General features: G+C 36.8%; 1 protein-coding gene across 4 annotated transcripts; it reads left to right on the top strand.

The window, feature by feature from the left end:
* Positions 1 to 259: 259 nt before the first annotated feature.
* Positions 260 to 19636, top strand: Tvp23c (trans-golgi network vesicle protein 23 homolog C). 4 transcript variants are annotated; one of them, XM_048784222.1, is made up of 8 exons: positions 596 to 923; positions 3796 to 3878; positions 5008 to 5039; positions 5182 to 5326; positions 10267 to 10356; positions 11527 to 11658; positions 17161 to 17289; positions 18406 to 19636. In XM_048784222.1, exons 4-8 carry the CDS (start codon positions 5279 to 5281, stop codon positions 18430 to 18432), a joined length of 426 nt encoding a protein of 141 aa, XP_048640179.1. In that variant the 5' UTR covers positions 596 to 923; positions 3796 to 3878; positions 5008 to 5039; positions 5182 to 5278; the 3' UTR covers positions 18433 to 19636. The 4 variants fall into 4 exon arrangements, with proteins under 4 accessions (XP_015361589.2, XP_048640169.1, XP_048640179.1 ...); XM_015506103.2 differs by lacking the exons at positions 596 to 923; positions 5008 to 5039 and adding an exon at positions 260 to 418; XM_048784212.1 differs by lacking the exons at positions 596 to 923; positions 5008 to 5039 and adding an exon at positions 467 to 562.
* The last annotated feature ends 489 nt before the right edge of the window (positions 19637 to 20125 follow it).

Raw genomic sequence — 20125 nt, 5'->3', positions numbered from 1 at the left:
GCACTCAGGGCATCGGCCTTGGCGAGAATGACTTCACAGTTTGCACTTCAAAGCCGCGAAACATGTTTCCCTTTAAGAAACCACGCAACTTTTCCTTAGGGCCAACTGTGGTAACGGGCTTCTTTCCCAGCGGGTTTTTGCTTCTACTCGGACCAGAACCCACCAGCACTTCTCGCCCTGCCCCGGATCGCCCCGCCCCGGAATAACCCCTTGCACCTCCCCTCCCGGTGTTGCTCCTCCCGCGAGACTCCTAGAAGCGGAAGTGCATCCGGGAAGCCAAGCCGGGCTAGGGCTGTACATGGGCCCCTCCCGGATTGTAGGGAAGAGGCCACGTAAATTTGCAGACCGGATTTGACAGCTGGTGCGCTGGCGTGATTCCCGGAAGTGGGGTTGGCGCACGGTCGCCATGTTGTCTCAGGTGAGGGGCTGTGGGCGCGGAGAGCGGGTGGCCGAGGCTTGGCGGGTGGGAGGGTCCCTCCTGGAGGGTTTGTGGAGTGAGCCGGGCGCACAGGGGCGGTTGTGATCGCGTCCCCTCCGGCTGTTCGTCTTGAGGAACAGCGAGGTGGGCGGGAGGGAATGGAGGACCGTGGGTAGTTGTCGCGGAGGTGTTCTGGGTGCTCGGAGGCCCTCGTAGGAGACAGTGACCCAGGAGTCGTCGAGCTCGGGAAGCTTGGGGGTGTGGAGAGGAGAAGCCCGTCCTCAACCAACGCCCAGCGCTGGGCGCCTCCGATGCTGGGCTGCAGAAGTTCTCTGTATGGTGGGTGGGTTGCGGGTGGTCTTTTTCCTCGGCCCGTCGTCGTGCACGCGAGGAGGTGAAAGGGGAGCGGCCTCCGGGCACCTCTTAAGCTCCCTTGTGACCTTCCCTGTAGGGGTGCCCTGCAATCCTGTAGGAATAGGAGACGCTGGCAGAGCCTTGCGTTCAGGTAGCTGTTACCACATTAATATTGATTATCGCGTTTGTGCCCTTAAAATGTAATTGTGGTCCAGAGGTTTTCGACTGGAGATTAATAAGTGTAATTTAATAATGTCCCCCTTTAAAAAATTACTGTTTATAGGGTACTTCCATTTAGATTATATTAGTGTTTTTTTTTTTTCTTTTGTTTCACAATTTACCTAGGAATTGTAGCTTAGGCACTGATCTGGGTTCCAGGGATAGGGATGTGAAAAGTGTAGATAGGTTTCTTTTCCTGCATTGTCAGGTTTGGGGTGGGTGGGTTCAAGAAAATGGGGCATAAAGCAGGTAGGGAGGGGAGATGTGATAAGTAAAATAACCTAAGTTACTTTCAGATTATAATAGCAAAGTCGAGGTGATGAAATAGCATGTATCTGAAGTTAGGATAACTAGGATTTATGGTCAGAAAAGACTACTACAGGGTGACTTGAGAAAATCCAGTGGTGATTTAAATTCAGCTCTGTAAATTTGCACCCAGGCCTAATGAGGCTGAAGAAATAGACAAAACTATGTCAGTTGTTTCTACTTTATAAGTTTGTGATCGTGAACCTCAAATTAGTCTCTCATGCTGCCAGACAACCCTGCATTTCTGTGCCAGCAACCTCCTTCTTTGGCAACTTGTGCACTAAAACTTTTCTCAGTCCTTCAACATTTCCTCCCTTGTCTTCTCTCAGCTGGTAATCTTGCTTCTTGTTTCACTGAGAAATGGAAGTAATTAGAAAAGAATTTTCATACCACCTGCCTACCTATTTGCATTTTTACCCATAATTGCACTTGTATTTTATAATTGAACTGTCTGTGCTTTATTTTTTGACCATCCCCTCCTGCCCATTGCAAAGCATTGTTGCAGCAGTTCTTTTATCTTGCATTGCCAGTCCCCTCCCCTCACCCCCAATTTGATAAGCTTGTTCACATTTCACGTAAACATGCTTTAATTTCTCCTGTCTTCAAAAATAAAAACTTATGCCCACATAGTCTTTCAACTGTCACCCCATTCTGTCACTTCTAGTCAACTTTTCGACCCCTTCCCCTCCTGTTCTGGTCTTATTGAGGTCAACTGTTCAAAATATAGTAGTCACTTTGGTTTTCATTTTACTTGTTAAGAACATCTGACAAAATTGAATTCTCCTGGAAATACTTCCTGGGCCTTCCAGATCACTACCTTCTCTTGGGTTACCTACCACTCTTTTTAGTACTCCTTCTTAGTTCCCACTGTTTATTCTCACATTTTTTACTCAAGATATTGGAGTGTCCAGAGTCTATATTTGGCATCTCCTTTTAACTGTTCAGACAAAAACTTTGGAATCTTCCTTGACATCTTACCTATATTAACTCCATTTTTAGTCCATCAGGTAATCCTGTCAGTTCTTAAGTATTTGGAATCTGCCCATTTTTCACCATCTCCACTGCATTTACCTGGAACAGCCCCTTACTTCTTGGCTTCATTATTTGAGTAGGCTCCTAACCAGTTTTCTAGTTTTATGCTTTTATTTCTTCCCCTCCCCTCTTTACCCTCCAGATTCTTCATACAGCAGCAGGAATTTTCTTAGGAGTCTGAATGTGTCAGTCCATTGCTTATAACACTAAAGGTCACCCCTCTCAAATTTTTTTATATAGTTCTTATACTAGTATCTTAATGTGCTCAAAATCAGACTTTTTAATTTACCCCCAAATCTGTTACACACATGTTTTTTTTTACTGTAGTAAATATAACTTGAGAATGCAGAACTAATAACTGCAAGATGGAGAGGAGGTAGGGAAGGGAAGAGCTTTTGAGTAGAAAAAAATGAAAACATGAAAGAAAGGTGGGAGAGACCATATAGTAAATGCATTGCTGCAAGATCTAGTGGGAGAGAGTGTTGGAAGATTAGTAGGAGATCATGTGATGTGTGCTTTATGTGAAGAAGTTATTTTATCCTGTATGTGGAGGAGCACAATTGAAAAGTTTTAGCAGGGTAGTGACATGGTATGATTTCCACGGTGGATGATTGCTCTGTGGGTTATGTGGAGAAGAGACTAGAATGGAGTAGTGTGAATGAGACTAGAAATAAAGGCAGGGAGGCTGGTGAGTGGCACTAGGAAGGCACAGTGAGCAGGGTTGTGTATGAGGCTTAACAGGAGTAGAAATAGGTTAGACTATGAACCACTCTTGAGAATCCTACATCTGTGAAGACAGGAGTGCAGTGGGAAAGTAGAAGACAGAGGGGATCAAGGTTTTTTAAATATTTTTTGAGCTATAAATGGCACTTGAAGAAGTTTATATTCTTAAAAAGACTCAGTAAAAATGTATAAAGACACAAGAAGGTATAAATAAAATGCTTCTGAGGAAGCATGAAAAAGGATTATAAGCACAAATAGTGGGTTTAGCCAGCTATTATCAGATAATAGCATTGTGAGGAGTCATGGAAATAAGGGTGTGTCAGATGGTTTTGTGAAGGAGCCAAAAAAAAAATTGAGTTTATTCCCAGTATCTTTGGGTTTCTGTGACAATTGTGAGAGCGCTAAGAATAAATGTTAAGTTTGTAGGCACATCATCTGCACTCCATTGTTTCTAATCCATACCACTGGTTTTGCTTCAGGGTAATTTGCAGTTGTGCTATGCATAATTTCTCCCAGCTGCTGAGATGGAGACAGTTGATTCCTGAATGCAGGGGTATTTGTCAGGTGTTTGGAGTGGTAGGGTAGTAGAGGGTCTACAGGTGTCTCTTTCCTAAGTTGTGAATTTCTGATGCTATGTCCGTGTAATTTTATCTTCCATTTTAACAAGTGATCAGCCTTGTATATAGTAGGAATGTAAATACTGAATTTCATTTTGCTTCATGGATATTTAATGTTCCTCCTAGGACAGCAATGATGATACTGAAGATGTTTCATTGTTTGATGCAGAAGAAGAGACAACTAATAGACCAAGAAAATCCAAAATCCGGTATGGGGATAAGTTAGATGGGTTGTATTGGTGCCCAGTGCTGTGGTGTCCATGTATTGGTGCCAGCTGATGAGATTCAAGGCAGTGGTTGCAATGTGTTTATTAATTCTATGTTGCTAGTTTGATTTAGTGTCAGACAAAGGTAACTTCAGATTTTCTTGGGAATAATTGGCATATGGAATGTTAATACTGAGTTTTCAAATTAGCAAGTTCAATTTTTTGAATACTGGTGTTCTTTCAATTGGTGCATTGTAATTATACATTTTAGAATCTATTATGTGAATATATATTTATATTATATTTGATCAATCTTATTCCCCAGTGAACATCAGTTTTAAATTCTGTGCTAGTTGTTTTTCCAAGAATGCACCATTTTAAAATATAATTTCTATAAGTAAGTTACACTTTGATTTTTGTGCAAATTTATAAATGCGTATTTATATTCTTTTTTGGTGGGGTGATACTGGGGATTGAACTCAGGGCCGCTCAACCACTGAGCCACATCCCCAGCCCTATTTTGAATTTTATTTAGAGACAGCCTCTTGCAGAATTGCTTAGAGCCTCGCCATTGCTGGGGTTGGCTTTGAACTTGCCATCCTCCTGCCTCAACCTCCTGAGCCGCTGAGATTATAGGTGTGTGCCACTGTGCCCGGCAATTCTACCCAATCTTGAAAACATGCTAAGTGAAAGATAGTAGTCACAAATGACCAAATGTTGTATGGGTTTATTTATATGATGTGTCTAGAATATGCAAATCTGTAGAGACAAAGAATAGTTTGTTGGTTGTTTAGGACTGAGATGGTTAGCCATCTGATTGCCAGAGGGGTTTTTTTTTTCTGACTGTAGTGATGAATACACACCTCTGTGAATATACTAAAATCCATTAAATTGTTCACTTTTATGTAGGTTGAGTTACGTAGGAATCATATCCCAATTAAAGCTGGTAAAAAATGAAAACACTGTACCTGACAGTGACTTAATTCCTGAAGTGATTTTGGAGGAATTGTTTTGGCATGATTTGGTAATCCAAGCTAGGTAAAATTGCTTTTTTGTGTTCTATAAAAACTTATGTTCATAGACGTAATAGTTATGATTACATAGTACATTTTTTTTTTTTTTTTTGCGACAGAGGGCCTTGTCAAATAGTGGGTCTTAAGAGAGGTAGGTGGTTTGCTGCTGCTTTAAGTTATCTCTTATTTTGACAGAACTCTTCATGGCTATGCCATGGCTGAACCATTTGTCATCTAAATCTGAAAGTACTTATAGTAAATTGTAATTGCCTTTCTTATGTTTTGGTTTCCAGACATCCAGTGGCATCATTTTTCCATTTGTTCTTCCGAGTCAGTGCCATTATAGTCTATCTTCTCTGTGAATTGCTCAGCAGCAGCTTTATTGCCTGTATGGTGACAATTATCTTATTGTTGTCATGTGACTTTTGGGCAGTGAAGGTAAGTTTGTTTTTATTAAAGTTATATTTAATATGAGTTTGAATATTGTATAAGCAGCAAACAATATGAGATTAGGCATTTTGGATTGATGTTATCTTTTTATTACTTCAGACCTTCTGATCACATGCAGGTTATTACACTACTGAGTTGTCTGTGCTATATGACAGCCTTTATTAACTATGAAGTTAGGTAAACAGATGGTTACTAGCAACCATAGACCTTATATATTGTTTCTAATCTATACCACTGGTTTTTGCTTCAGGGTAATTTGCAGGTGTGCTATGTATAATTTCTCCATAAAACTTTGTATAGTTGCTATACAGATACTTAAGAAGTACCCACTTTTTGCAGAGGTTCCTGTGGGTGCTCCCGGGCAGTTATTTTTCAACCAGAGGCAACCTTTGGTCCTTCATGGGATATTTGTCAATTTCTGAAACATTTTTGTTTTTTGCAGTTGTGGAGGGGAAGTGTAATATTGGCATACAGCGGGTGGAGGCCATGTATGCTGCTCAGTGTCTTTGAGATGTACAGGATACCCCCACCTGCTCAACAACAAATACTTGTCTGTTCAAAATGTCAATTGTGCCAAGGTTGAGAAACCCTGTTATAGGGAATAGAAAGGAGTATAGGAAATAGTCTCAAGTCAAAGGCAATGGTGGGTAGAGAGATGGATGGATGGTGGATAACTCAGAAAAATGAGTATGAAATAAATTATAATAAAATATTAAGTATGGACCAAGTGATAGTTACTTGGGTTTTCACTGTAAAATTTAACCTTTCTGTGTATTTGAAAAATTTTATAGTAAAATTATGGAGAGGGAAATCAAAGGTGAAAAAAGGTTAATTTTGAAGTTTCAAGAGATTTGTGTTCTAATTCAAAGACCAGTAAGATGCTACAAATCTGTCTGTATCCACCAACCCTGTCAATTTTTAGATCTTTAATTTCTTAACAGATATTAGAAGTGTTTGACTCAATAGTGACTAGTTTCCATAGGCCACATAATGCTGAGAAGGAGATTTCAGAGATCTGTTTTCTTTAGGCTTTTCTTTCATGCACTCTTCTTTGACATTTTTTTCCTCTTTGAATTTCTTCCATTGCTTTATGTTCTAGTGTGTTTACTGTATCTCGGTCACAGATTTGTTTTGATGAATGTTTCTTTTTATTGTTCATACCACTTGTGTTCATCTAGAGAGAAAATGCATTTAGTCAGTTCTTTATAGTTTCCAGGCTGTTGCACAGGTAAGTATTCCTTATCTAAAATGCTTAGGTCCAGAAGTGTTTCAGATTTCAGAATTTTTTTAACCTATTGACCATTCCTAATCTGAAATAATTTTTATAAGTCTTAGTGTGGTTGTCAAAAGAGAGAGAATTTTGAAAAAGCAGTCTCTCTAAACCCCTAAATAGTATTGATGTAAACCAAGAAAAGGTAGAGCAGGGATAATAGTTCCAATATTATTTTTAAATGTGGCTTATAAGGAATTTTTGTCTTATTATTCTGACAGTATAAAAAGGTTAAACAGTGGTTTTAAAATTTTAATGCCAACTATTAATAAAATTTAAAACAAGCTGTGACTTCTGTAATGCAGAGAAGACAGGAGCAACTAAAACAGTTCATATAACAAAAGAAGGTGTCAAGGAAGGATAAATGTCACAAAGCCCATGTACACAGTGATTTATAATAGTAAATTAATTTGATTAAGCTTCTTTTTTAAAAATTTTTTTTGTAGTTGTGGATGGACAGAATGCCTTTATTTTACTTGTTTATTTTTATGTGGTGCTGAGGATTGAACCCAGTGCCTCACACATGCTCAGCAAGTGCTCTGCCACTGAGCTACAGCCCCAGCCCTGATTAAGCTTCTTTTTGTAAAGATAAGAACTCAAAGATTGGATCAAAAATTAAAATCTAACCCAAAATATCTAACTAAGATAGTGACATTAGAGAACGAAAATAATGACATTAGAGAAAATAAAAGAAGGCAAAAATAACATTGAACCAATTCATATAAAAAGAAATATTGGCATTATATAAATCAAATTGATATCAGATTAAGAAAGCACTAAATCACATAGTTAAGCTATGAAACCAATGTAGGTGCCCTTCAGCAGATGAAAGGATGAAGAAAATGTGGTATATATACTCAATGGAATATTACTCAGCCATAAAAAATGAGTTTATGACATTTGCTGGAAAATGGATGGATCTGGAGACTATTAATTATGCTAAGTGAAATAAGCCAATCCCCAAAAACCAAAGGTCGAATGTTCTCTCCGATATGTGGAATTTAACACATAGCAAAGGGGGAGGGGAAGAATATAAGTTCTGTATATTAGACAAAGGGGGAATGAAGGAAAGGGAAGGGGGACAGGAAGAGGAAAAATAGTGGGATGAATCTGACTTAACTTTACTGTGTACATATATAAATACACTACAGTGAATCTGCACATCATGTACAACCACAAGACTGGGATCCTAATTAGTGTGAGATATATTCCATGTTTGTATAAATAGGTCAAAATATATTATACTGTCATGTATAACCACAAAGAACAATTAAAATTTTTTTAAAATAGCACTAAATGGAACAAAAATCATGAATCAGTGAAGATCATTCACAGAATAAAATTATATCAAACTAACATTAAAATACTAGGTGAAAATGAAGGAAACGTTGTGATGGGAGTATTAAGAAACGAGTTTTTGACAGAATGAAGTGACAAAAAATAAGGCCCAAAGGATCTGGATGGTAATTAACAAAGTCAGTTTAATTGTAGTTTTTGGAACTTTGTATATCCAGAGATAATAACTTCTCATTAGTGCTGGTAGAACATTTGCAAAAGTTGGTTAATATCCCTATGAAGAAACTCCAGATAAATTGTGAAAGCATCTATATTTTCTGGTCTAGTAAAATAAAGCTAAGGGGAAAAAAAGGTTACTAAATTGGAGTTTCTTTAAAAAAAAGTTAAGTTGCTAAAAATCTTGGTTTAAAAATGAAACTGGAATTGTAGATTATTTATATCTTACGATTATCATCTACATCAAACTCTTAAAATATATCTAAAACTGAATTTAGAGGAAAGTCAGTAGATAAAATGCTTGTATTATTAGAGAAGAATGAAAATAATCTACTTTGGGTCCAGAAGTTTCAAAAACAAAAACAAGCTTGAGAGGAATTCAGAAAAATAAACTAATAAAGATAAGAGAAAGCAAAAGAATTAGAAAATGGAGCATGGAAGTATATGGAGTAGCTTCCAACTGCATATCTATCCAGTTAGTCATCAAGTTTTATTTTTTATTTATTTATTTTTTTGTGTGGTGCTGGGGATTGAACTCGGGGCTTTGTACATACAAGGCAACACTTTACCCACTGAGCTATATCCCCAGCCCTAGTCATAAGTTTTAATACATACATTCTACTTTTCTTCCTTAGGGATGTTATACCTACTACTCTCTCTGGGTGCTTGTTTTGTTCCCGCATTACTTTAATACAGGAATTTCTAATCTTTTTTTCTGTGCTATGGACTCTTCATGGTGTCATGAAGCTATGAATAATGTTTTTAAATATATAAAAGAAAAATACATAAGATTACAAAAATCACTTAATTGAAAATATAGTCAGCTATCTATATCCATGGGATGTGCATGTATTCAACTAACTGTGTATCAAAGATATTCAGAAAAAAATAATTGCATCTGTGCTGAACACAGATTTTTTTCTTGTCATTATTCCATAAACAGTACAACATAATAGCTATTTATGTAGCATTTACCTTATATGAGCTAATTTAAAATATATGGGAATATGTGAAAAGGTTATATACAAATACTGTGCTATTTTATATAAGGGACTTGAGCATCTGCAGAAATTTCTGACTTAGAAGTGTGTACTTTATGATCACATTAATAGTAAGACCTAGTGGCAGGTCTTACCATTTTGAAGGTAGTGATGAGCATAAACAATACGTTGAGATGTTTACACCAAGTATAGTACAAAATGAAAAATATGTGGAGTTTATTGTAACAAAGATACGGGTTTTGTTAATTCTACCTGCATTTGTGTTTTTTTGGTCTACACTTTATAAGTTGAAGGTATGCTAAACTTAAACCAGAGGTTGATGAAAATGAAGAAATATATATTTTTTTTACCCGGGTTCATAGAAACCCTGAAACTTTTTGGTGAACATCACCAATTAAACATCCCCTCCATGACACATTACTGCTTATTCATTACAAATGTTGATTCCTTGGGAAATCATTGTCTGATACTCAGATTCAATCCAATTCCCTGTTATACTCAAAATATTCTAAACTTCTCTCACAGTTCTGATCACAGTTGGCTCTCTTCCCTTGAAGCTTCATGGGGACAGGGAAGGTACCTGTTTGTCGCTGTTTTGTTACAGCACTTTCTAGGTGCTTAGGAAATATTTGTTGAATAGACAAGACATTGGGAAAACTATCAAAGTAATTTGTTTCATTAATAAGCAAGAAGAGAACTTAGTGTATTTGAGGGACCGAATGAATGAAAGCCAATGCTTATAATCATTTTTAGGGATGTGCAGTTTAAAATATACATAGTTATGATGGGAAAAGGTAGGTCACATTAGCCAAAGAGCAGGGGAAAGCATTAAGAAATTGGAGAAAGGACAAATGTTCTTGAGGGAAATGAGGAAGGTATTATTTATGGATAGACTTCTGCTTACCCTGTAATTCTGCTCCTGTTGATTATGCACTTCCCATTATATTTATTTATTTTTAACCAGGTCTGATACGTAGCTATTATGTAGCTTTGTGAACAGGCTATTATTGAGGTAATAATGAATGTATGGAGCATGTTTGGAGGTTAATGAAGATTTGTTTGTGAAATGTTACATTAAGGTATGATTTTATAGTGCTTTTATTTAATGATTTAAAAATGTGTGTGTTTATATTAATCTTCCCTAGAATGTCACAGGTAGACTGATGGTAGGCCTTCGGTGGTGGAATCATATTGACGAGGATGGAAAGAGTCATTGGGTGTTTGAGTCCAGGAAGGTAAGCTGCCTTTTGTTGTTATTGTTGTTTTGTTATTAATAGTGTCATCTAATACATTCTGTGTAGATTTAAATATTTAAGGATTAAGTATTCAAGATTAAAAGTACTACCCCACATCACTTGCCATGTCAGTACTAAACCAGATGGCTTTCCAAAACGTACACATTTTTCTGTCTAGTTCAGACTGAAAATAAGGCGTGTACAGGACAGAATCCTCCAAGAGGACACTGAGTCAGAGTTTATACAGCATGCCAAACTGCCTATCGAGGGTTTCTTTCTGATGACCCCCAGATTGGTCACCTTACTGGGTATCTTCATCCCTCTATGTATAGCAGATAACTGCTCCCATGGGCAAAGACACTTGTGAGCAGAATAAAGGATTGTAGGTGATAGAAAAATCTCAGTTGATGTGTCTCTTTTTTAAGTTTGTGCCCTCAGGAGCCCTGGGGGACCCTTATCTATTTTGGATTAGTCTGTTACTCTAGTGAACATTCTGTTCCCTTGTGAAAATCAGTTTGGGAGGCAGAGGACAAAATTCTTGGAAATGATACCTGTTAAATTGCTTGCCTTCTGCTTGGAAGAGCCTTGACAAGTGAGACTTACCAGAGAGTGGCACTGTGCTCAGTGAGGCCATATTCCTTAATATTATAAAATCTACCTTGGAAAAAAATGTGTTGCCCTCTAATTTCCTAACTTTTGCTGAGACATTTTGGTCATTATTCAGAATCCCTTGTTTCCATTTTTTTTCTGTGGACCTGACTTGGCTTTTTAAATCTCAAGGATGACTGTAAACTTGATTTCCTTGATTTTTATCTAAAGATGTATCATTCAAATCTTCCTCATTAATCAACAGCACGAGTGTAAGAAGAATCGAGTTGAAATCTACCAGAGACAGTTGTTTACTATTTTGAGTCATGATAAACTGTCTGTTTTGCCCAAATATGCAAAATTCTGGAACTAGAACAAAACATACTAAAATCATTTCTTAAAATTACAATTGTGGTTGAGGCATTAACTGTTTTTTTTGGTTTAATTTGGGACTTGAGCTGTTTGTATTAATCTTTGTGTGTTAGGGGTTTCTTTTTTTTTTTTTTTTTTAAGTTAGACTTTGTACTGATAAATTTTAGATCAGTGATGAGTGAATTTATTTTTTATTTAATTTTTTTGTAGGCATCTCCTCAGGAGAATAAAACTGTTTCAGAAGCTGAATCAAGAATCTTTTGGTTAGGACTAATTGCCTGTCCAATACTGTGGGTGATATTTGCCTTTAGTGCTCTCTTCTCCTTCAGAGTAAAATGGTTGGTAAGTGTCTGTGTAGAACTTTGGAATAATCCACTATGCCGTTATTAGAGACCTATCTTGAATAGGCAGCTTTATCTTGTATTTCCCAGGTTCTATTTCATAACTGCTTTTTTTCTTAAGCATTGGAGAATAGATCCTGTGACCCCAACTCCACCAATTTTCTAGGATATTAGTGCCTATAATATTAGTTTTTTTTTTCCCCCTGAAAAATGTTGATTGGCGACCTGTTCTGATTACTTGTTGCTGCATAGTAGATCACCCAAAAGCTTTGTGATGTAGAACAACACATCTTTTTATCTCATAGTTCTTGGGTGAGGACCTTAGGAAGGGTTCTTCTGGAGATTAAGGCTTGGGGTCTGAGTTGTAGTCATACAGTAGTGGGAGAAGCTTGAGGACATAGACATCTCCTCTTCATGAGGGTTTGTGCCTCCCTACCTGTCCCTCTGTGTAGCTTAGTTTGGACTTCTTCACAGAATGGTGGCCTTATGGCAGTTGGGCTGCTTGGACGGAGGATTCCACTCTTTTCAGCATAGTCTGAGATATCATAGCATCATCTTTGTCACCATTCACATTCAAGGGAATATAAATTAGGCTCTACCTCTTATTGGGAGACTAAGAAAGTTCTAGAGTTGTAGAACAGGAAATACTGTTGCTGCCATCTTTGGAAGATACAGTCTGACACTTGACTCAAATTGTGAATCTTGTTCTTATAACCATTGAGTTTGTTTCCACATAACATTTATTGATGTCAGATAAATTTTGGCTTGAATTATGTTTTTCCTACAATTTTTAGTACTTTTTTTCTTTGTGACATTCATAACTTTCCTTCGTAGGCTTTGGATGCTTTATTATTGATTTTCTGTTATTCATCTTTACTACTTAATATAGTTATAACACTTTCATGAATTAGGAAATTTACTCAATATTTGTGAATTTTGAATATTTTTGAATTTCCTGATATGGAAGATAAGAAAGCTAACATTCATGATTTCATTTCAGAATTTTGTCCATTAAATTTGTACTTTAGTTCTTTCAAGTGGTTAGTTTTATAACATGAGGTAGTATACTCACATCTGTTTATTGACCAATAGACTGTTTAGAAAGGGACGAAAATAAACAACTTATTATTCTTTCCTGTGTTTCTTCCTTTATTGTTTGTTCCAATGATTTTTTTGTGTTGTCAAGGTTTGGAACAATTGCCCTTTGAAGTAATATTTTTTATTGGTTGTTCAGTCTTTGATCTATTTTTTTTTTTTTTTAAATACATCAATTCAGCGTCCACTTTTATTTCAGATTCTTTTTTACTGCTTGGTTAGCTATAGTACATTCTTTTGAAAAGAATATGTAGATTTGCTTTTTCTTTGATTTTTTTTTTTTTCATATTTAAGAATGTGAGTTTATTGGACTGTTCTTGAAGATGACTTTATTTGGTTTTTCCATAGTTTCTTTTATGTTTTAGAGAAATCTGATGCGAGTATGTTAATCAGCTTTTTGTTGCTGTAACAAAATATGAGAACAACTCAAACGAAGAAACATTTTGGTTCTCAGTTTCAGCTAACATTAGTATTTGTATTTCCTAGCTCTGCCTACCTTTAGTCCATGGAGAGAGAGAGAGAGAGACATACACACACACACAAAAGATGGACTGACAGACCAAATATAGTCCCCATGGGCACATCTCCAAGGACCCACTCCCTTCAGTAAGGTCCCAGCTCCTACTCTTTCTAACCCCTCCCAATAATTCAGTCAGCTATGAATCTGTCAGTGGATCAATCCACTGGTGATGTTAGTTAGAGCCTTCATGATTTAATCACTTTCCCAGATCACTTCCTAACCTGTTTCATTGCGGACCAAGCTTTTAACAGCCTTTGGGGGATATTCCAGATCCACCACACTGTAATACCAGGCTTACCTACCCTCTGTGTGAGGAGTGAATCATTTTTCTCTCTGATGAATTTTTTTTTGCGAGGACGGTACCAGGGATTGAACTCAGGGGCAATTGACCACTGAGTCACATCCCCAGCCCTATTTTGTATTTTATTTAGAGACAGCCTCTCAATTGCTTAGTGCCTTGCTGTTGCTGAGGCTGGCTTTGAACTCACGATTCTCCTGGGATTATAGGCATGTGCCACTGAGCCTGGCTCTGAAGATTTTTTTTTTTTTTTTAAGTTTTTAAATATCATAGCCAGGATATGTCTTTCTCACTGTATATTAAGTTTTCTGTAACTTATGTTTCCTTCTTATTTTCAGACTCCGGTTTTGCTTTGAATTAGGAAAATTGACTTTGGTTAAATTTTTAAATCTATTTATATTCAGTTTTTTTCACTTGTCCAATTTCAAGATACCAGTTGTTTCTGTTTTGTATCATTTTATATCTGTTCTCATCTGCTGTCCTCTAATTGTTTTAATCATTCATCTTTTTCTTTTCTGCAGCAGATATTTTTAAGAGTTCACCATATATCAGAGATGTTTTTGGGCACTGAATACTGTTTGGGGCCATGTAAGCAAGACAATTGCTCTGATAGAGCTTATATTTCAGTAAAGGGTTTACAGACGAAAAAAAAAAGACAGAATAGGAGATGTTAGACAGTGATACCAGGAATTGAGTGGAGTGCGTCAGACATAGCAGCAGCTACATTAGATTAGGGGTCTGGAAAGGAGTATTTGTATTTCCTAGCTCTGCCTACTCCTTTTTCATCTCCTATTGTCTTAGTTTCATGCTAAGAATTCTTATGTTCTTATGTGTAGGTTCTTCTATAGGATGAAGTATTCCCAGGAATGCGTTTATTTTGATGACCTGTACTTCTTTTTTAAAAAAATATTTATTTTTTAATTGTAATTGGACACAATACCTTTATTATTTTTATGTGATGCTGAAATTGAACCCAGGGCCTCGCATGTGCTAGGTGAGTGCTCTACTGCAGAGCCACAATGCGAGCCCCGATGATCTATACTTCTTTCAGAATAGATTCTTCACTGGTCTTTTTCAGAGTGTGGTTTTTTTTTTTTTTAACTGTCTTTTTTTTTCCCCCCTGAAGTTTTGCGGAGATGCCTTTCCCTTTTCTCATTTCCATTTTGCTGATACTCATAGTGGCAGCTCTGTCCAGATCTTCCTTTTCTGCCACTTTAGAGCGATTGAATTTCCCTCGACTCCCTTCCCATGTTCTCTGTAACTGTTGCTGCTGCTTTGAGCTAGAGTTTGAATGCTAGTTGGTGGCCTGAAGGTGCAGGCCTGAGGAGGATTGCCCATACAGGCTTTAGCTGCCTTGCTTGGGTTTTACCTTCTTTTTTGGAGTGGAGCTGTTGTGGACCCTACTCTGGTTCTGCACTCCTGCTTTATTTAGATCATTTGTGAGATTCTGTAGCTTTAGCACCATCCAGGAGAATCGGCCCAGACTTGCTCTAGCAGTGCTTCTACTTCTCTAAAACAATAGGAAATTATTATGTGAAACATGGTTTGGTCCTATGGTTAAGACCATAGCATAGGACAGGAGGAGGCTTCACCCAGACTCTCCATCAGTCTTATCCCTCTTTCTGAGTGTTCTTAAGATGGTCAGTGATTGCTGGTCCTCCTGTACTTTCTCTTCTGCTTCTTTCAGGGAAATACCAGCTGTTGGTATTTCCTCCTTGCTTGGCGGGAGTTTTTGTATTCATAGCTATTTTTGCATTATTTCTTAGGGCAGCTATGTCCTCAGTTCTTTTGTTTCTCTCTTAGTTGGGGATGGTAATTATTAGTGTAATTTCCCTTAAAATTTCTGCAAAGCCGTGTCATACTTCCTCTTTTTCTGATCACCAGTCCTTTTTTGTGTTTATTGGTACAGGTATTGACTTATTTGCTTTGTTTTTTTTAACCCGTACTGTCTGTATCTTATGGGGAAATGTTCATGTCTGACTTTATTACACTGTCTTAAACCAGAAGTCTGCATGTTTTAACTTTTAAAAATTTGTTGCCATTGAATAAAAATTGGTGCCTCAGCAGAACCATGTTCAGTCTGAATTCAGGTGCCCCTTGCATGTTGGTATATATGTACCTGGGAGCGTTCCAATTGAGGAATATGGGAAGTTAAAGTAGATTCATGTAAATAAAAAAAATAAGATGTATGTTTATTTGGATAAGTAGCAACCTTATAACAGAAGGTACCAGCTCTACCTTTTTTTACTAGGAACACTTGAAACCAGTTCCTTAAAGATTTAAATCTTCTTAGAGTGGAGAGTAAAGTACTTGCCTAGCACATGCAAGGCCCTGGGTTTGATCCCCAGTACTGCCAAAAAACAAATTCTCTCACTTGCTTAAAATCAGCTATACTATTTGTTAAGGGTTAAAGAGAAGAAGCCCGAAGCCAGGTACAGTGAGTTATGCCTTTAATCCCAGCTACTTGGAGGGAGGCTAAGGAAGTAAGATTGCAAGTTTGAGGCTAGCCTGGACAACTGAACAACTAAATGAGACCCCATCTCAAATAAGAAAGAAAAAAGGTAAAAAAAAAAAAGTCTGGATTGGAAAATGAGATTTCATTTAGCCTCTTTGCCTTTCGTAGATGTGAACATCTCCTGAATGATACTTTTAATAGTAAAAGGGTTGATGAGTTGTTTATTGTAGAAGGGGGTTGGCCGACTATGGCTTGTGAATCAAATCCAACCCAACAATTTGTGAATTTTTATTGGAACACAGCCTTGCCCTTTTGTTTACATTTGCTGAGGCTTTTGGGGGCCAAAATAGCAGAATTGAGTAGTGGCAACAGAAACTAAAATTTTATTATCTGGCTCTTTACAGAGAAACTTCTAGAATACCTAACTTTGAAGCTTCCTCACATTGTGCTAATTAATTTTTCTCCCTTAAATATTTAAAGAGAGGGTGTGAATTTCTTATTCTCAATTTTTAGTGGTCTGAGTCACTATAGGATTCCTGATATGATCACAAGGAATAAGCAGCTTTGCAGAAATATACTTCTTTCTACTCATCTCTCTTTGCTCTGAAGGCAAAAGCAAACCCCTGTTTGTTGCTGCCTTAGGGCACCTAGTCAACTTGCCCAGGATCCAATCACATATATTAGCATAGAGTAGAGATTCCATCTCTGCCTACTTTCAGGTTATTGAACTTGACTACTTCTTGACTGTTCTTTTGTGATTCTTAAAGGAACAAGTAACATTTTAGTCTTTTCTAGTTTCACTTACTTTTCCTTATGCCTTTTTTAGGACCTAGAGAGAAGGTCCCCCTCCACTGTGTTCACCAGGTCTGACATAGAGCTTGCATATGTAGCAGTTGTGTTCAACAGAATTGAGTAGTGGCAACAGAGTGAATATGAGTGAATAACCCAGTGCCTTGTGCAGAACATATATCAGGCCTCTTCTGGTAGTTTGATATTAGATCGTGCTCCTTGGCACAACCCTTGCTTCCTTTTTCCTTTCCTTTCTCACCATAAGTCTGCCTTGTCTCATTTATGACTTAAGAGAAAAGTCAATTTTAGGTCAGTAACCATTGTGTTATTTTTCCCCTGATCCCAGGCTGTGGTTATCATGGGTGTGGTACTACAGGGTGCCAACCTGTATGGTTACATCAGGTGCAAAGTGGGCAGCCGGAAGAATTTAACCAGCATGGCTACCTCGTATCTCGGAAAGCAGTTTTTAAAACAAGTAAGTGTTTTCTGGATATGACCAGTGACAAATGAAATGGTTTTTTTAACTCTTGTGGAATTTAATTTTTAAGAAATGCTTCTCAACTGAGGTTTTTAAAAGGCATATTGTCACTGAAATATGAGAATGATATTCTCCCCTATAACATAAAGATTGTATTGTAGTCCCTGATGTGAGGATATAAATTCAGATTTTCAGTGTGATTTGTCATATTGGTAAATAGTTACTGATTAAATCTCTTGGGGCAAATTGACTGGGTCTTTATATGAGTCATAGCTTACATTTGTTATTACAGCAGGCTGGGTAAGTATTGAATATAGGACAGTAGTTCTCAAATTCCAGCAGGTATCAGAATCACCTAGAGTGCAAAGATTCCTGGGCTCCACTCTTAAGGTTTCTTATTCAGTAGATCTGGAGGGAGGTGGATGGTCTTATAATTAGCATTTCTAACAAGTTTCTAGTTCAGAGATTATGCTTTGGATAACTAAAGCCTGAGATTGTTTTACTTCAGAATATAAAGCTGATAGGTAGTACAGAGCTTGAACCCAGCCCTCTACACAAGAAATTCATTTTTCTTTATTCTACTATACTGTTGCTCTTAAGACAAGAGGTCAAGAAAATGAATATTCTAGTTAGGGTCATGGTTCTCTTCCTAAAGGATTTCTGCTTGGCCCCAAGTAAAAGAATTCACTGTGGCCCATCTTAGGGTAATTTTCATGTGTGTGCTTTTTAAGTTTTTTCCCCTTGGGATTTTCCATGTGTCTGAAGGTGGAGGGGGATTTTCAATATAGGTGAAATTGAACCGTGAGCCTGGCATAACATGAATAGGGTTAGAGTCTTACATGGCACCTGGTGGCACTCTGTTCTGTGGGATAAGATGAACATCTGAGTGGAAAATGGTATTTGCTGGGTTCATTTTCCCCATACTGCAAAAAAAAAAAAAAGGAGTAACTCTGTAACACATCCACTTTTTGACATGACGGGCTATTACATACAATGTAATAAAGTAACAGGTTCTATTTACAAAGGTACAAGATTTTCTAGGTTTAGTGCTTTGAAAACCCTGGTATATGAAGTAAAATAACTGAATATTAAGGAGTGTTTTCTATTTTGCAGAACACCGGAAGTGAACAGACTTCTTGAATAGAGAGAAAATTATGTTTTCTGTGATATTGGGGACTGGCCGAAGAGATTCTTGATTATGAACTGTTTAGACCTCAGTCCAGTTGCAAAGAGGAGCATTGGGTTTTTTTGTTTGTTTTCACTTACAAAGTTACTATGAAAACTGTTTTCCTTTTTTAAAGAAAGTTTTTGTTTTTATTTTTTTTTCTAATAGTTGAGGCTGGGAAATATGATATCATTAAGAACATTGTCAGAATTTATTTTATGGTGTACATATGTATGCATATAGTAATGTATCCGTATATCCCAAATTAATGTGTTAGTTTACATATGTTACAGAGATATTTGTATTTTGATCCATAGAAAATAGAATGTTCTTAGTCAAAGGTATGTGTGTTTACATACTATTTCTGTAAGTTATTTTCAGAAATAAGTTGATTCCATGATTAAGAGTAAACACTTGGCTTGTGTATGAGTTAAAAAGTAGAAAAGATTGTTAATTTTAAAAATATACTTCATGTTGAAATTGCTTACCTTAGACATGCACAAGTGAAAACAAAATTCAGGCTGGTAGTATTAACTAGTTTCTAAAATTTCTTTTATTTTTTTACTTAAGGCCTAAATAATAAAAGGAATCTTTATAGTTTATGTTTAAGGGATACCCAAGGGATTGCTGCTGTTCTATTTATTTTGTGGAAAGGATGGTCAGATTTTATTTTGGAACTTCCTGGAAACTCTTCAGTGGTCTCTGGACTAATAAAATCTTTTAGTACTAAATGAATATTGTTCTTATGTCTTAGTAAGAATAATCATTTAAATACTTGGCATAATAAATGCCTAAAGACATTATATGAATCTATTTTTTCTTGCTATAATGGGAATATTGTAAATCATACATTTGTATTAATAATATTTCTTAAACAAGGCAATATATTTAACTGTAGAGTAAACCAATCTGCAAATTATTGTAGGCAGTTGTAAATTCTGTTGTAGGTACTAGAAACTTTGTTGGAGTCTTTTAATCAGCAGATTATGTAGTGAATGTATTTGTACATTGTTAAAATATTTTTAAAGATGTTTTGTTTTAGTTGAATAAATGTGTGTTGGAGTGATAGCTTGGAAGGTGCACAACTTTATATTTGTATAAAACTATTGTTTACAAAGCATTTGATGTGTGTAATCTCATTTAACCCTCATAACAAACATGATATTTTTGATGATGAAACCATCTTTGTGGTTATTGAGCAACTTGCTCAAGGAAGCACAGATTGCAGGAATATACAACAGGGTACATTGCTATTTTTAGAATAAATATCTCTAAATGTCTTTTCCTTTCTTCAGATGCAGTCAGTCATCTGGGGCCTCAGCTAGGCTGTTAATTGGAAGTACTGCATTGTGATCTCTGGGTATTTTCTCTGTGGGCTCATGAGGGCTTCTTCACAACCTGGCTCTGGGTTCTAATAGTAACCCAAGAGATAAGGAGAAATACATGATATTTTTATGACTAGTCTCAGAATTCGCATCGCCTCAGCTATTCTCTTTTGGACAAAGTAGTCACTATAGTCTATCCGGGTTCAAAAGAAGGTTACATAGAACCAGCCATTTGATAAGAGGAGTGTTAGAGTTTATGGTATAATAAGAGTGTGTGGGATGGGAGATATTGCTTGCAACCATCTTTGGAAATAAAATCTGCCTCACTTTAATAATTTTATCA

The sequence above is a fragment of the Marmota marmota genome, unplaced genomic scaffold (assembly GCF_001458135.2).
Source record: "Marmota marmota marmota unplaced genomic scaffold, marMar, whole genome shotgun sequence".
NCBI classification, from domain to species: Eukaryota; Metazoa; Chordata; class Mammalia; order Rodentia; family Sciuridae; genus Marmota; species Marmota marmota.
Note: the sequence above shows the minus strand (reverse complement) of the source record. Positions and strands in the feature narration are given on the sequence as shown.

What these genes read in the sequence shown, in the direction of transcription:
- Tvp23c (XM_015506103.2), top strand. An exon ending in GTGACTTTTGGGCAGTGAAG is followed by an intron (nt 5,327 to 10,266) that starts GTAAGTTTGTTT and finishes AATCTTCCCTAG; the next exon opens with AATGTCACAGGTAGACTGAT. An exon ending in GGGTGTTTGAGTCCAGGAAG is followed by an intron (nt 10,357 to 11,526) that starts GTAAGCTGCCTT and finishes ATTTTTTTGTAG; the next exon opens with GCATCTCCTCAGGAGAATAA.